This window comes from Centroberyx affinis, unplaced genomic scaffold (assembly GCF_046629955.1).
Source record: "Centroberyx affinis isolate AG114_WGS23_722 - 3 ecotype Tasmania unplaced genomic scaffold, CSIRO-AGI_Caff_v1 ptg000261l_1, whole genome shotgun sequence".
NCBI lineage: Eukaryota > Metazoa > Chordata > Actinopteri > Beryciformes > Berycidae > Centroberyx > Centroberyx affinis.
This window is the reverse complement of record NW_027278943.1, coordinates 362,495-380,855: the sequence shown is the minus strand read 5'-3', so window position 1 is coordinate 380,855 and position 18,361 is coordinate 362,495. Positions and strand designations below refer to the sequence as shown.

General features: G+C 45.0%; 1 protein-coding gene across 1 annotated transcript in view; it reads left to right on the top strand.

Moving 5' to 3' along the window:
• Positions 1-18,361, top strand: part of LOC139666642 (ephrin type-A receptor 7-like) — a 75,431-nt gene that overhangs the window by 17,830 nt on the left and 39,240 nt on the right. The window contains exons 2-3 of the mRNA XM_071545934.1: positions 4,094-4,249; positions 10,331-10,660. Of these exons, the coding sequence (XP_071402035.1) occupies positions 4,094-4,249; positions 10,331-10,660 (486 nt within the window). The remainder of the gene's footprint in view (positions 1-4,093; positions 4,250-10,330; positions 10,661-18,361) is intronic.

Here is an 18,361-nt window from a genome sequence, read left to right as displayed (position 1 = left end):
GGCTGGGCAAAATTACAGCCAAATATAATGACAGCCTCTCTTTTTTTTGGTTTTGAGTTGTGTGTGTGCGTCCATGCATATGTGTGTGTGTCTGTTTGTGTCGGTGTAATGTGCTTGTGCGATGGGTATATGTGCTTGTGCGTAACGGTGGGGGTTAGAATGTGTGTGTACCGTATGTGCAAGTGGATAAAGCAAACCTCTTTTACTCGTATTAATATTCATTAATACGAGCTGTCAGAGAGGCACAGAAACAATTCATTGCTCACATTTATTGTATTAAGTGCTTCATGATTTATTAATGGGCATGTTTGAGGTTAGAGTAAAGATGGAGGGGGGGGTGGAGATGGAGAAGGGCAAACTGCAAAGTGATCTCTAGCAGAAAGAGACAAAGCCGATTAAAGCAATTTTCCAGAGCTCATTGAATTGCGTATTCTTTTGATGTTAATTTTGCTTTTACTTTGTAATATCATCTCTTTTGAATACTTTTTTGGACTTTTTCCCCTGTTCAGTCAGCCAATATACTGCGTTAATATACACCTGTTAGATTGCTCTAATGTCTCGCCGTCTGTGTTCAGGTAAAAATAATGTACAGCTCTCGTTCAGGTGCATAAAATTCTCTCTTATTGGACCTTTCAGCCTCATGGCCTTCATCAGATATTGCTTTTCACTGTCTGTGTTTGTCTGTCTGTGCTTTTTCCTGTCTATCCTTATTTGTGTGTGTGCATATGTCTGTCTCAGTGCGGCACTCTGCTACAACGTGGCTAGCTGTGTGTGTGTGTGTGTGTGTGTGTTTCTCTTCTGTCAGTAGTGTCGTCCACCCTCAGGCTTCTGGCAGCTTCTGACTGGACATCGCTCCTGCTGCTGCATATATTCCCTCCATACTTGACCTCAGTCTCACTCCCTCTGTCATACCTTTCTCTCTCTTTCATCGCCTCTCCTCTGTATGCATTACACTTCTGTACCTGTCTCTCTGTTTCCTCTGTGTTCCTGTCTAGCTCCTCTGTATGCCTTCTGTCTTATGAGCCCACTCTCCTCTCTCTCATTCTTCCTCTGAACAGTATGTACCGTACTGTATGTCTGTCTTTCTCTGTCTCTCTCCCTCTCTCTTTCTGTCTATCTCTTCTCTATCACATACCATCTGTCTGTCTGTTGGTCTCTCTCTCTCTCTCTCTCTCTCTCTCTCTCTCTCTCTCTCTCTCTCTCTCTCTCTCTCTCTCTCTCTCTCTCTCTCTCTCTCAGGTATCTCTCACTGCTGTTTGTCTCCCCCCTCCTTCCCTATGGGACTTGGAATGTTGCTGCATATCTATATTATTACACCTTGAAGAACCTTGTGCGTGTGTGTGTTTGCGTGTGTGTGTGTGTGTGTTCACACGTGTGTGTCGCCATGTTCCATTTAATCAAGGCTCCCAGTCGGCACATAGGACAAATTGATCAGTTGGTTTGCCAGCTGTCCTGGCAGATCTCTCCTTCTGTCTCTCCATTTCTCTCCCCCACCTCTCTCCTCCTGTCTCTATTGCTCTCATTTCCAGTTCAACTCACATACCTTGGCAATGAAAAAGCAAAGAAGAGACAACAAAAATGTGTCTTTAAAATGATCTCCTTTCACAGCGTCCGCCTTTTTAGCCCATTGGATGCTTTTTAGAGATTCCACCTCCTCCCATTGGCAGATGGCAGCTGGCCCATTTTGATTGACATGACCTTGCCTGGCAGTGGCAGTTGGCGGCCCTGCGAACGATCCTGACTGTAGAGAATGATGGGCAGCGAGTGAAGCCAGCTTCTTTTGTTATCTGGGCTGTGCATATTGTCTTGATACACCCCTATCATTAGACACACATTTCCAAGGTGGGCTGGCAAAATGTGTATCCACACTGAATTGAAGAGATAACTCAGAATTGCAGCCAGCCTCAAATCTGGCTAGCCTGCTTTTAAGCATGATAGGTAGAAAATGCGAAGCCCGTTTCTGTTCTCATAGATCTATGCATAATTTTGCCTTGATTCGGGTGCTATTCACGCTTGATGTTCTTGGCTTGGTGAGGGAAAGGAAGTGGCAGCACGGGCGGGAACAAAGAGAATCTACTCCGGCGCCGTTTGACAGGGTGTGTGTGTGTGTGTGTGTGTGTGTCTCCATGCTTGGCTGTGCTGTGAGCTGAAAGCGAGAGGCTTTTCTCTGTGTAATGACAGACATTAGAAAGTCGATTACAAGGTTCTTACAGCCTCCGATGCACCACTCGCAGACATAAACACACGCTGACATGCACAGCACACGTGCACAAACACACACACAAAAAAGAAAAACAAAAAAAAAAACCACGCAAACACGCTTGCACACCCACACATTCACATTCACTGTGGTCAGAGTCAGCGGAGGCTGAAAGGGCCTGCTAATCGGTGTGTGATTGCAGTACCTTTGTGTGTGTGCGTGTGTGTGTGAGTGTGCATTTGTTTAAAAGTGTCGGAGAGAAAGAGGTGAAAAAGCAGAGGCCCTGTCATTATTATTGTGCCTGTATCTTGGCGAATGACAGACATTGAAAGACATTTTCACGACAGCAGGTTTGCGTGTGCCTTCATACTTTCTGTGTGCGCGTACACGCTCGACTCGTCCGTCTCACACGCCCGCCTGTCATCTCCTCTCTGCATAATTGACTGTATTCCAGTGTGACACGGCAGTAGAGGTGGCTGAGGTGCTCTCGCGTCTATTGTCTCTCCTCAGAGCCCCACTTAGCCACTCAGACCTGGGGAATTAACACCAGGGAAGAGGCAGCCCGATGGTGGTGGTTATGTGTTTTTCGTGGCGGGAGAGGGAGGGAGCGAATAACACGAGAAGGGGCAGATGGGAGAGAGAGAGACGAGAGGGGGGGAGACGGGTAGAAAGCGGGGATGGGAAGAGAGCCAGGAAGAGCGGAAAAGGGATAAGAGAGATGGAGAGAATAGAGGGAGGCAGAAAGGAGAGGAGGGGAACGAGGGCGAGAGGGAGAAAAGCGTACCGGAGCAGTTAATGTAGGCCTGCTGTTTAGAATACAGTCTCAGAAGAGAGGAGACCAGAGTGGCGCTCGCTAGCTGGCTGCCTGATTTCACACCCATTATCACCCGCTACAAAGCCACGGCAAGCGGAAAATGAAACCGCAGAGAGAGAGAGTGTAAAATAACCTGTTTTATTCTCTGTGTGTGTGTGTGTGAGTGTGTTGCGTATTGTCACGCATGCACTGATGGAGCTCTGTTATATGTTGTGTATTCTTGTGTGCGGTGCATGTATGGGGTCATGAGTGCTTATCACCCTCTCCCACCTTTTTGTCTGCTCTCTCTCTCTCTCGCTCTCTCTCTCTGTTGTGGAGTCAGCTATCACTATAGACATTAACGACAGGGAGAGGAAAAAAGAGGAAAACAACAGCAGAAGAAGTTTGGGGTCTTGCGGTTGCGTGCCTGCAGGTTCACGTGGCCTGTTCCTATTTGCCTAGCTGGTTGAATCCCATCTAGACGATCCCAGCTGCCTCCGATGCCATTTGCCAAGGCCAGCAATCACACGTTATATGAGAGTTGTGTTTGTCAGATGGACTTAGCCAGAGGCTCCTTTACTGTTCTCCCCTAATCCTATTTTTTATCTCCTCTATCCTTCCCTCTGCATTCACTTGCTTTCTGTTTTTTCTCCATCCATCCTTAATTTACTCTCGCAAGAACGTAAAGGGACATTAAAGCTTTTTTTCATGTTTAAAATGCTGTTATGCCTGAGTGCAATCTGGAGTTTCTGTGCTGCAAAGAAGTGATAATACTCTACTTAAATGATAGAAAATTACTTTAAATTGATTTTGAAAAGAGCTATAAAGTGCATTGAAGAATTTATAATATTGAGATGTCTGAGAAGTTTTTAGATTTCACCCTTTCAAGATTTTTGATGCATTTCTCTGTGAAAATATCTCATGGATTTTTAATGTGTGGACTTTTGTGTCAAGATATATCTGACTGTATGTGTTCATTCTCTGCACAGAACTCTCACATGGTTCTCAATGGGATCTCCCCTGCTGAGATAAAGGAATAACGTCAAATCAAATTCCTTCGACATATCTGATGTAGTGTATTTCTGTTTCCTCTTTCCCAGCGTGTCCCGCCGGCTCCTACAAGATGTCCTCCAGACAGCAGGAGTGTTTTCCCTGTCCGGCCAACAGCGTGGCGGAGGAGGAGGGATCTGTGGCGTGTGTGTGCAAGGAGGACCACTTCAGAACCCCCCTGGACACGCCCTCGGCACCCTGCACACGTAATAACATTATATATGTTTACATTTTTGTGTGTGTGTCTGTCAAACTGCACCTTCACCCTCTGTCCCGCTGACCTTTTGGCAGTCAACTGATCAACATCCTCTCTATTTCTCTCTCTGTCACACACTGACAAGCACACAATTGTTTGATGATACAGTTGATCAATTAATAATTTTGTCTATAAATTTTTTTTTTAAATAATGACAAATACCTATCACAAGTTACCAGAGCCCAAAGTGAAGTTAAAATTACTACTTAGTCTGACCAGCAGAAAAAGAAAAAACAAACAATGAGATGAAACGGAGAAAAGCAAGAAAATCTTTGCATTTGTAAAGCTGTAACCAGCAAATGAAAAATCGTATTTATAAGCCAATCATCATCTCACCCATTCATTCTGCCTTTCATATATCTTCTGTCATTCATATAATGTCATTCGCCTCTTGATCCTCCTTCTCGGATCACTTCTTTACCTCCATGGTCTACCTGTCCTTCACCCTCCATCCCCCCATCATCATCAGCATCCCCTCTCTCATCTCGTTGCCCTTCCCTCTGACCTGCCTTCCCTCCCCAGTTCCCTCTCCATCTAACCCCCCATCCCCCCATCTCCAGCTCTCCTCGTCGGCCCCCGAACCCTTCACCTCTCCTTCACCTCTCCTTCACCTTCCACCCCTGTCTGGTATCCCTTTAAAGAAAAAAAATCCACCCTAAAACAACAATTCAGATGTCTTATTTCTATCATCTCTGACCATGAACAAGTCTGTCCCAAAACTACAAACGATAAAGACAAATATCCCTGTGCTGCTCCACTGACAAAGGGGTGGTGAATTACTTTACGGACATTGTGAGAATACACAGGGAGATTTGTGCAGGGATGTGGGCATTATTGCAAGCAGAGTCCGGGGTCGAAGATTGGTCAGAAAGTAGACAGAGTGGAGCGGCCTGATGAGACGGCAAGAGGCAACCGAACCCTAATAATCCCTTCCAACATGGACTCCTTTGTTCGAAGACCTTTAGCCATAATGCCGCTACGCCAAAGACAAAGCGAATCACTGTGTATGACTTTTTGTGACACTTGTGTATGCGGCTTTTGTTTACTTCAAAATCAGTAATGCTTCCTGAAAAGGGGAAATAATCTCTGTTCATTTGTTGAACTCTGTGTCGATGACCTGCAAGGAATGTTGCAGGCACATTTTCCGGTTCACACCTTATAGAGCTACAACAAAATAAAGCTACATTTGGATGACATCACAAAATGTTGAATTTTAGTTTTCTTGTTTTGAGCGAGAGTTAATCGTGTTCACAGATGTAGAGCGTTGTTCCAAAGTGAGGTATCCACTTGTCAAACAAGGGACTACAAAATGATTGACAGCACAGAATTAAAACTAAAAGTAATGTTTTTTTAAAGGATGACAGGTAAATTCAATAGACAAAATAACTTTTACAGATTTATATGGACTTGATCCTACGCAATTAAGAGAAATATTGATGAAATATTTCAAGATCCTCAGGGTTATACGCCCGTCAGTTCTGTTTTAGGGTGGATTTCCCCTTAACACTGACCCCTACCAACCCCCCTTTCAATTTCACCTATAAATATTATACATCCATCATATGTCCCGCCACCACAGCCATTTTCTCTCTTTACCTCTTAACCTTTATCGCCGCAATCCCCCCTCCACTCTTCTTCCCTCCTTCCACCTCTCCTAACACACGATGCATCCTTCCAAAAAAATCCCATCAGCCCATTCTCTCCCTCTTTTCTGCTTAACCTTTCCTTCCCCTCTTCGCTTTTTCCAGACATTATACATCCATTATCCGTCTCTCCACTGAACCCCCCCTTCTCTACCTCTTCCATCCCTTCTTTTCTTCCCCCCAACATACCGCCCCCCCTCATTCTCCCCCTCTCTTTTAACTGCCTTCCTCTTAACATTTTCCCTCCTATACTTCCTTTCATCCATTTCATCCATACGTTATCACCCCATCCTTCATCCCTCTGTCAAACCAGTCTCTCATCCCTGTATCCTTAATAGACACACACACACACACACACACACGGTGGGGAGCAGTGGGAAGTGACACATACAGTACATCTTATTCCCTCTGTCCAGACATTATCCTTTCATCCTCCACCTTTCATCACCCTTTTCTCACCCCTTCTCCCACACTGAGTGCCGTTCTCCTCCAATAAAGATGCAGTACAAGGCCAATAAGACAAAGACCAGACAGGGCGGCCCTATTGATTTCTGCATGGACAACATCCCACTGATATAGCTTAGTAATTAGATGGAGAAATAATGGCAGGGTAGTAAAACCAAAGGGTCACTAGGTGTGTGCGTGTGTGTGTGTGTATACATACACATGTATTTGTGTGTATGTATATGTGCCCCCTGCGATCAGGGGGGTTTAATTACAATATTGATCACCGAGCTCTCTGATCCCCATGTGATAACATTTATAGCAGCCTAATGACCACATTAATTACACTATTGATTCTGTAATTATGATCATCCCCAAACTGCGCTAATCCACAGCACCGTGAGGATGGAGAGAGGGAGTTAGAGAGAAACAGAGGCTGATGAATGGAGGGACAGAGGAATAAGAGGGAGAGAGAGAGAGGGAGATTCTGCGAGAGTGACCGAGATAGATGAATGGAGTTGAGGCTTGATATATGTAACTTTTATCTCGCCCAATTAAAAACGAGTTTGTATTTGCTGTGACGCACTGGGAAGAGCTGGTGGAAAGGGAGTCAAAGAGTCAGACGGATGGACGAGATGGAGAGTGAAAGAGAGGGCAAATGGGGGGAAAGAGGAGTGAGAGAGAGAAAGAGAGAGAGATGGGGGGGGTGGAGTTTGAGTGAGAGACACTCGGAGCTGAAAGATTTAGAGATGAGAGACAAAAAGGAAACTTCAAGAGAAAGAAGGAACGAGAGGGCAAAAGAGCACGAAAGAGGAGAGAGCCATGAATAAAGGCCCAGCTGTGTCTGCGTCTGGTGTACATAAGTGTGTGTGTGTGTGTGTGTGTGTGTGTGTGTGTGTGTGTGTGTGTATATGTGTTTACCCTCTGAATGCTCTTTGGGCTTATGTAACTGTGGGCTCCACGTGTGTCCGGGAGCGAGACGCAGCTGCTGTGTGTGTGACGTGTTTGATGGCACGCACAGAGCAGTACACCTTCACTTATTCATCAGAACACATGCGTATATACACACGCACACACACACACACATACAGGGACTCATATAAAATTGATGGCCTTTAATGGACCGAAGCTCTATCCGGCCTCTATGTGTCCGGACATGCAGGCCAGGCACGTGTCAGTCAGGGGATCGACTGAGTGATGAGGAACAGTCCTTTGCTTTGACACTTTACAGCCTTTCAAACATTCTACATTTCATCTTTTTTTTTTTTTTGTCATTTGTATCTCAAGGTTTTGGCCAATTTAAATTGCTTGAGGTCAAATGCAAATCCCCATGCATCAAGACAGCAGTCCAGTGACTGACGATGTATCAAAGGAACCTGTCAAAACAATTCTGCAACACGCTGAAGTTGTCCACCGCAACTGATCATCTCCTGATCATCTCAACCACAAGGCATTTAATAATTTAATTACAGTATAGTGGAGTCTTGATATATTGTGAATTTATTGTCCATGAAAACCCTGACGATTTGGTTTATTTTCTGTTTGTTGTCATCATCGTCATCGTCATCATCATCTCAATATTTATGTAGGGCTCAAACCATGGCCAACTTTGTCTAATTAAATGTATTACTAGACACCATTCTGTGAAACATATTTCTGTCTGCTGGGATTAAGAATAATAAAGGCTGAAGAAACATACAAGTAACTTTATCAACTGTGAGTCAACCACGGCTCTACATAAAAACACTCATTTCTATCTGCATGCAATAGGTGCTATTTAACCATATAGCTCTGAAAAACTGCGCAAAAGCGGTTCAAGTAGCTCTTCAAGCAGCCACGGTTCTATAAAGCATCATATTGTGCACAAAAGCCCTGTGAAGAAGCAGTTTTTAAGCGTGTAGTACCTGAGAATGTGAGAGATCTCAACCTTTCATCTCTACTCGCCATATACATTCCCAGTATGTGTCAATGTAAAGATCCTACTGTAAAATATACTTGCCCTCCTTTTCAGTATGTTGAAATATCTCAGTATACTGTATGCTATTTTTCCTATTTTGTCAAATTCCGAGTATTTTATTTGACTTTTCCTTACACACCGCTGACAGCCTTTTGATGAACAATTATTCAAGAATAATCTAGAGACCCGTTCTAATCGTCCCATGGCCTGCCTCCGGGTCCCACCCCACATTTTGACAAACACAGCCGCAGGAGGCTCAGACTGCTTCTGGCATGTCGTACCTCTGATATCAGATCAGACTGTTGTTCCAGCAGCGTTAAAAACCTTTTCCACGGCAACTCACCTTTATTTACTGTTTGTAAGCAGAGGATTTGTTCCACATGGCACTGTTGACATTAATAGACTAACTTGTACATGCCCACACACACACACACACACACACAGGCATTGTCACTGTCATCGTTGCTGACAGAATCACCTTTCTCTATTTCTTTGTTTGTTGTTTTCCCATTCAGCATGAGAAGATGTTATTAGTGGTTAAAAAGGAAGAAAATAACAAGTTGGAAAGAATTCCTTCTTTCTTTTTTGTCAAAACATAAACACACCTATACACACACACACACACACACACACACACACACACGCATAAACCATAAAGATTTATCCAGCTGCTACTTTTAGCCCTAGCCTTATTTCCAGTGTTTTTGCTGTCTTTCTGCATCATCTGTAATCCCTCTTCGATCTCAATCCAATAAAAGTCTTATGTACTGTGCTGCCAGATGTACACCACAACAATGCCACGCACATCAGTACATGCCAGTACTTTTCTCTTGCCTATACCAATCAGGGTCAAGTGGTTCTCAGCAAATCAATTGTTTCTCAAAGCCGAATCCTGCATGAAACAGGATTACCATAGCGTGATGTACAACCTGAGCCCATGCAATCACGCCATAATACCCAAAATACTCACTGCATTAAATCATGCGCAAGATCTCATGCTTCAGCAAATATGAAGTTGAAGTAATCTTTTGAAGTCATGCAGATGACTACATTGCAATCAAATATGTTTTAAACTTTATTTATCCAGGGAAGTTTTGCTTTGAACGCATGCCAATAGTAAGTAGTCTTCCGGTGGGGACTGCATAACTCAGTGGACTGGTTGGGGATTAAGTGCCTCACTCAACGGCACCTTGACAATAGTTATTAGTAGTAGTCTGTTGTCCTTTTTACCAGCTAGATTTTCCCCGCCAATTCATGGATTCAAATTGGCAACTTTCTTGTCACAAGCCTGCAACTTTAACCTTTAAAGAGCAACTAAACCCCAAACCCAAATCAGTGTAAAGCCTGACATCTAATGGCAAAAAGAATGCTACTGAATTGCCATCTGCTATTGGCCGATCTTTGTTGCTAGGTGATGTAACCTTCTATAGAATACAACAGGTGATGACATCATCTGGCATCAAAGATCAGCCAATACCAGATGGCACAGATTTGGGTTTGGTGTTAAGTTACTCTTTAAGCTGCTGTGATCTCTACATTTTGTGCAAGAGGCTTGACCAGATGTAAACTAAAATACACAGTGATATTGATTTTGAGACAGATCAATATGTTGGCAGACTGGTTAGGTTGGATCCTCTGGATTCCTGAGGCATGTGGAGACATGATGTGTGTAAATTGCAAAAAAAAAAAGCTTCATCAAATTAAATTGCTGCAGGTAGTGCTGCAGCAAAGACACATTTGATTGAAAGTATTGATGTTTACAAATGGAGATATACATTGTCTGTTGGTCCGCTCTCTGTCTTGTTTTGGTTTTTTGATTGATTTTTTTTATTTTTCAGAGAAGAGTCATAAATTCACTAGAGATGTAACGATATATCAAAATATAAAAGTTTGAGAACCTAATGAACCTAATTCCCATAGATCGAACCAAACGTGAGCTCAGTAAGTCATTACATCTCTAATATTTGCCTCTTTCTCTCTCTCCCAGGCCCCCCCTCTCCACCCCGAGACCTGGTCTACACCCTGAAGCAGTCCACGCTGATCCTGGAGTGGGCCGCACCCTCCGACACGGGCGGCAGGGTGGATCTGACCTACAGCGTGGGGTGCCGGCGCTGCGTGGCGGGCCAGTGCGAGCCGTGCGGGGCCAGCGTCGGCTTCGTGCCCCAGCAGCTCGGCCTGACGGAGAGGACGGTGACCGTGGTCAATCTCCTGCCCAACACCAACTACACCTTCACTGTGGAAGCCTTGAACGGCGTGTCGGAGCTGCTGCCCAACAAGAGGTTCTACACACAGGTCAACGTGTCAACCAGTCTGCCTGGTGAGTCGCGGTTTGATACTGACACACACAGACACTTGCAGGCACGCGCAAACTTAGCTTTTAAATGTGCAAGGAAGTGGCATTTTTACATGCATATTATAGCACAAGTCTTCACAGTCAAGAATAAAACTGCTGAACAAGTACGAGGCGGCGGTGCATTCCCATCAGGAAGCAGTAGCACAAGATACTCAAATGGGACAAACCAGCACATCCTGAGGTCGCCTCTGAGAAATGTCAGGTGTGTTTAGGCTACCTTCATAATTTGTCTACCTGCGTGCGCTTCCTCATTTGATTCTCTTGCACCAGGCTACATTTTAAATTACAAAAGATCAAGGTAATTTAAATTAGCAAAACATTGGCAGGGGAATTTCCACCAGCGATGAATTAAATCAATTGCTGCTCCCCCCGACATATTCATCCAATTGCCCAAACCTAGCATACACATACACACACACACACACACACACACACACACACACACACATACATACACACATGCGCACATGTACACAAATATACAGGCATGCACACCTGCAGACACACACGGTGAGCTTTGAACACACTTGTAAACGCACACAGTCACACCTGCATTGAAACCTACATGTATATGGCTTTTCTTTGTGTATACACTCATAGCACACACACACACACACACACACACACACACACACACACACCCTCCCGCTGCCGACAGTGCTGCCTGTCACTGCAGACAGAGCTAAAAGTATCAGGCGGTGGAGGTGATCTCATTTTCATCAGCAGAAGCCTTCAGCAGGCCATTAGCCAGGGGCTTGAAAAAGCACTTAGCCAAGTAGCCCTGTCAACCAGCTCTGCAACAACACTATTTGGGGGAGCTCAACTGTGAAAATACTTCTCACACACACACACACACAAACACACACGTGTATGTACGCAAGCAGACACAAACACAGACACATACACACACACATGCAGGAATGCACATACCTATACATGCACACGTATGCACATACACAGACATGCAAATATGTGTAAGCACACACACACAAAAGTAGGCACAACACAGTGTGTTGTGCCTACTTTTGTGTGTGTGTTTGTGTGTGTGTGTGTGTGTGTGTGTGTGTGTGTGTGTGTGTGTGTGTGTAAGCCTGAATGTGTGTTGAACACACATTCAGGCTCACACACACAAACACACAGACACACAGATTCACCCATCTCATCTCCTATGCATAATTTTTGAAAAGCTTGTTTACTCAGTTTGTTTGTCAAGCATATATGGAGCAAATCTTTCATTTGAGAATGCTGAGAGAAATACGCTGCTGAGGAGCCAAGGCATGACAAAGCAAAAGAATTACGAGGGGAGAGAGAATGAAAGATGCTGCACAAGAAAGCGGATGAGAGAGAAACGACGAGAAAATGAGAATGGTAGAGTGTGTTTTTTCCTCTAATTGGTAATTAGCCTAGAGAAATGCGCTGCATAATGAATGGAGAATTGTTAAAGTCAGACTAGTTTGAGTGCTGAGATGGCAGCAGCACTCAATATGATTCCCTGGTTAGTGCCAAGTCAGTTAAGGATAGTTATCATTTATGACAGCAAAGGGACGCACTTCTTAGTGATAAGTGATGAAGGAAGTACAATGTGTGTGTGTGTGTGTGTGTAAAAACATGCCTCGCGTGTTTTCAGTTGCCATATTGAGTGTGAGTGTGGTATATGACCGAGATTGTGCCTCTGCGTGTATTAAGAGGGTGGATTTAAGTAGATTTAGGTTGCGTAAAGAGTACTGAGTGTGTGTGTGTGTGTGTGTCTCAGTGCCCTAGATTCCCTTGCTGACCAATTGTAAAAAGGAAGGTTATGTAAGCGTAACATCTGGACATTTGGACCACATAGGGTGAGGAGCTTGGGCCTGAAGGACAGCTTTGTGTGTGTGTGTGTGTGTGTGTGTGTGTGTGAGAATGATCTCCACAATTTTGACTAACCAATGTACAACTAGAAGGGCACTCGGAGAGCGCAGACCTCCGGTTCGTGCTGTTATTGCTTGTTCATGAGTCGGATCCGGATCCACTCCAAAATTTAATGGGTTCTTCCCTGGCCCATGCTACACCCTTCCACGAAGTTTCATGAAAATCGGGCCAGTAGTTTTTCCGTAATCCTGCTAACAGACAAACAAACAAACAAACAAACGGCACCGAAAACATAACCTGCTTGGCAGAGGTAATTATATTACTGTGACATTGCAGACATCAATGACGTGCAGTTTAGTGTCCGTACACACCTTTCCAAATTTCCAAACTTTTGAATATTTTGCTAGAGAAGAAGAGCTGTTTTCACAAAAAGAATCACCAATATTTTTTACCCCTCTCCACATCTCAACAATTTTGACAAGACATCTTAATTGCACTCCACCTAGGGCTTTGTAAACTTCACTTGTCCACAGGAAACTTAAGTCAGTCGGGTAGATTTTCATAGACCCCTTCTAATTTACTGTGCTGATGTTTTTGTCCCAAACATTTCAAAGGCAAGCCATTTTGAAGAATATTTTAGAAGAATGTTTGTTGCGTTGTCTGCTTATACCAAGCCCCTTGATCTGACATCAATGGGAATCTGCGCTAGCATGGCTAACGCTAATATATAGGCAGACAAGGCATGGCTAACAAGCTAGCCTTCAGCTTTTACTCCCTAAAGAGATTTAGCCAAAAAGCCCCAGCTCCAAGGTTAGGGACACTACATCAGAAAAGGACAAACCCGTGGTGATTATTTTTCCCGTCCCCCTGTTTCTTTCAGGCTTTCTCCCTTTTATCTCCCCCTCTCTGTCTGTCTGTCTTGTCAGCTGTTGCCATGGCGTTGATGTGTGGTTATTATGGGGTATTAGGGTGTGTGTTGTTCCGCTGGCCGTGTCATCCGGGGGGATTGGACTAGGGGTTAGGAGAGTGTGTTTGCGGGGGTTTCAGGAGACTTTCTGTGTCAGAGAGGATTTAGGCCGACGTTTGGTGCTGTGTTTGTTTGTGTGTGTGTGTGTGTGTGTTTGTGTTTGTGTGTGTGTGTGACTAAGACGAAGCTTTACAGAAAGAGATACAGTGATATAAAGTATTTGAGTTGATTTTGAAATGTGTTTTAGCATTCGATTCAGTGTGTCTCGTCTCAGGAAAGCGTCACGTGTGTATTGTTCTGAGCCTGTGGTTTCCACACATGGTTAGCAAAGCGTGCTTCACATCAGCAGCTAACCAGCTAACCATCACCTGAACCCTCTCACGTGCGCTCCTCAGTGTACAGCTTCCCCTTAGGGTGTGGTGAGCTAGTGCTGTGTGTGTGTGTGTGTGTGTGTGTGTGTGTGTGTGTGTGTGCGTTCGCATGTGTGCACGCCTCCACACTGAGACTTTACACCATCAAAACTCACTGACCTTTATAAATACTGCAGCAGGGATTTGGAACAAAGCTAACACGGGCCCCAGCACACACACACCCTCATTCTCTCTCTCTCTCTCTCTCTCTCTCTCTCTCTCTCTCTCTCTCTCTCTCTCTCTCTCTCTCTCTCTCTCTCTCTCCTCATAATCACTTTATTACACTCTTCTTTTTTTGCCTCATCCTTCCCTCTATATCCCTCTCTTCTTTTTTTACCCTCTATTTCCTTTCTCATTTCCCCGTCTTCTCCTTTCCTGCTCTCCCCTATATTCTCACTATTCTTAGATGGCAATTTCTCTCCCTCCCCCTCTCCCCCCATCTGCCTCTCCATCCACACCGACTTCTTTCCGCTGTCCTCTCTTTTCTCTTACCTCCTCTCCTTGACATAATCGCCTCCCCCACCTTCTGGTTCACCTCTCCACTTCTCTCTCTCTCCTCTACAACTCTCCCTCCATCTCTTACACTTTGCCGTATTTGGTTTCCTGTGCGCGGTAAGCTTGTTAGCCAGTGAGTGGGGTAGGGCAATGTGTTAAAGCTTTCTCTGCTTTAATCTAAACCAGGGAGTAGTGGTTTAGCTGGAGGCCGACGGCCCATGCAGAAAGACTGAGGATTTAAGTTGGGTGGGGGAAGGTGCTAGAGGGTGCTATAATATCCAAAAAGCCCCCCCCCCCACATACACACACAGGGGGTCAATTTACATCTATGCATCTGTGTTTTCCCTAGAATATTTTTTTTCCCCAGTGGATGAAAGGCCTCTGAAACCGTGTTAAGACCTTGTGACACGAAAACCCTCCATTCAAACCAAAATACAAATTGAATTCTTTAAGCAGAGTGCGGCTCCTCAGGCCACATGCCTGCACATGCACAGTGGAAGAAGAGGGGATTTCTCTCTGGATGGATGGGGGGTTTATCAGAAACCTCCAGGTCACCAGAGGGAAGGGGGGAGGTTTGCGTCCGGGGGGGCATGGGGGGGATGTTAGGATAAAGGGAAAGAGGGAGAAAGAGAGAGAGAGGGGGGCAGGGGGGTGGAAACATAACTAGAGTTGCGTGAGGAGATGGGGTATGGGTCGGGTAAATGGGGGATCAATTTTGCCCAAGGCTCATAGGGCCTCTTATCCAGCTGTGGATTAGGGGTGTGTGTGTGTGTGTGTGTGTGTCCATGCGTGCATTTATGACAGCGTTTGCATGTGTGTGCTTTTCCACGCTTGCATGCCATGTGCTCTGTGCATTGGTTCATGCTTGATTTGTGTATGAGTGTGTGCAAGAAAGGAATGGAATATTGATATCTTACCTCTGTGTTGTACAGTGTGTGTGTGTGTGCATGATCAAAACACACTTCCGTTGAATGCCCTGGCCCCCAGCGATACATTCAAAGCCCTTTAGTTGAGGCGGAGGGGAAGAGAGGGATGCGGGAAGGCTGTAGAGATGGGGTGGAGGTGTGGGTCAGGGAGGAGGAGGGATTGGCATTTCAATATCCTGAGAGGATTACTGGCCAGGCTTTGGATGGCTGGTCCCTGCAGAGTTACACAGGCCCGGGAGATGGACGAATAAAGGGAGGAGAGGAGAGGGGAATGAATAGAGAAGTGGATGGAGGGATGGAGGAGAAAAGGGGAACAGGGAGAGATGAGCTGTGTAGCGTGTGTGCAGGATGGGTAGAGAGGAAAGGAGGGTGAAGGGGGAGGAGTGAATGAAAAATACATGGATTTAAAAAAATATATATATACACTAGAGTCTTGTCTGTCTGAATGGAGGTTGTTTAAGAGAATCAAATATTTGGGAAAAGTGCAAAAAGAGTGTATTTACAAGGCCGTGTGTGTGGACAGAAGTCAAGAGTTGAGAGGAGGAGAGGGAGGGATGTGGGTGGAAGGAGAGGAGAAATAGAGAAGGGGGGAATTGAAATACAAAGAGAGAAAAAGGGAGAGGAGAAGTGAGGGCGGCGAAAAAATGAGCAACGCAGCATATATTGCTGAAGGGTGCAAGAGAATAAAGGGCAGAGAGGATGAACTAGCAATCAGAGGGAAGGGGGTTGAATCCTGGAAAGGCATCTGGGGTCAGGGGAACGCTGCAGAAATGGAAACATTGAATGTTTGAATGACGGAGGGAAGATAAGAGAGAGAGAGAGGCTGAGCAGAATGACGGAGGTGCCGTTGTCTCCGAGTCTCTTTATTTTACACCTCTTGATTTTCGAAGAAGTCTGATTGACTGCTAAGTACACATTTCAGTTTGAATATTTGAATATTTATAAGTTTGAGCATGAATTAATTTAGGGAGCACACCTTCGTGAGAATGTGACAGAGAGAAACTGTCAGGTAACGTTTTTTTTTTTTTCCTTTTTCTTCCCTTCGCTGAATGAGTGCTCCTCAACCGTCAAAGTACAAAAGTCTATAATTTCTTAGTCATTGAGTTTCTAAGACACCTTTCTTTTTTTCTCTTCTAACACCTCTCTCCTCATCCCCCTCTCCACTCCTCTGCATGGAGGCGTTTGGATCCTTTTTGCCTCCTTAATTAGAAGTGATGGGAAGGTGAGGCTTCAGCAGGCACCAAATGAATAGAGTCATCAAGCTACTTTTCAGGACTATAGTCCAGCCACTTAAGACGCTTTGTCACCCTGTGATGGGAATTTTAATTGCCTACCTCTTGGCTTATAATTGGAGTCTATGAAGAGGCACTCTCAGGGTCTTTAGTATGTGTGCTCTGTGATGTGGATTTACAGGCTGTTTCTTGTTGTTCGGGGAATTGTGGCGTTCACTCAGGAACAAAAACAAAGCTTGGAGGTAGATGATGACACACACACACATACAACAAGGTTATCCTTGTAATCAGAGTATTATGCAGGGCTTGAGGGCTGTCTTTGATGAGCATCTATTTTGAATCCCTCCTCAGGAGGGGGGAGAGACAGGTGAAAACACAACCTGTTATCGGTATGAAAAGACTAGAAAGAAAACTTGTTTCTTCAAACTCTCCCTCGCCTCTCGCTTTCTTCTAATATCTGGTGAGGTCTTTATTCTGCCTCTGTTGAGAGGCTGTCTGTGTTTATGTGTGTCATCTTCTTCCGCTAAACTTTGTTTTTGTGAGGTTGTTGCTGGGGGGCGGGGGGGGGGGGGTAGATGGCACCCTGCTGCCAAGATCTAGACATGGTGTGTGAGTGTGCTTGGATGTGTGTGGGCGCACGAGTGTATGTGTGTGTGAGAGAGAGGTGGATAGAGAGGCAGCTGTCTGTCTGAATGGCAGCGCACTTCTCTTTGGTAAAACAGTAGGGGGGTGACAGACAGTTCAGCTCATCAGCCCAGCACCTACACACACACACACACACACACACACACACACACACCTCTTGCTCATGCATGCATTGCTTTTACATTACCAATTTTCAAATAGTAGTAGCCAAAATAATATATACATGTTTCTTAGTTATCACGGCTCATTTGTGTGTGTGTGCAAGCCCTCGAGTATGTTGATGCTTCTGTTGATGTCTTTGCATGCAACAAATAAATAAAAATCTCACACACTTGTGTGTTTATATTTTATTTCTGTCCTCTTTCTCAGCTGTCCCTCTCTCCTCTAAAACTTAGGATGCACTCTATGCAAACTCCTCCACTCGCAGCATATTTGACTGCACTTGCACCATTGTCAGTGGCAACAGCAAGGTGTGTGTGTGTACATCAAGCTCTCTCCATCTCCTTAGCCAAGCTCTTGCAGCGGGCTTGCTTCAGCCAGTGTGTGTGTGTGTGTCTGTAGCCTGTGTTTGTTCGTTGGAAGCTCCAGGCGAAGGCTGTCTGGCTTAACGGACATGCCGTGATCAGACCAGGCCTCTGCCTTTAGGCTAAAACACACTGGCCCCAAGAGTGTTCAGAATCAGTCGGTGTGCAGCTGTCAAGAGCAGTTTAAGCAAGTTGGCCCCAGTCGCTCTCCCCCCGGTGGGAGTTTTGGCGTTTGGGATGCCGGATTTGACACACAGAACCAGGACCGACACATCCGTATGCTCGGTAAATGCATCTATTTCGTCTATAGGTACAAATCCCTGGAATAGGAGTAGACCAAGAGGTTACTCAGGAAGATTAGGAAGCGATGAGGAAGTAAGTTACAGGTTTATGTAGTTCAGTTTAAACATGTTCAGGTTTTTGGTGTAAAGACAGAAGTGTCTGTGCAGCTGGATTATGTTGATCAGAGAGGCCCTTTTGAATATGTCAGATGGGGAGAGACAGACCTTTTTTCTCCCACTCGCTTCCTCGCTGTTCGGCTCTTTCTCTCGCCCACCCACCTACTGACTGACACATTTAATCAGGCCATCACTCAGGCACTCTTCTCTGCTGCACACACAC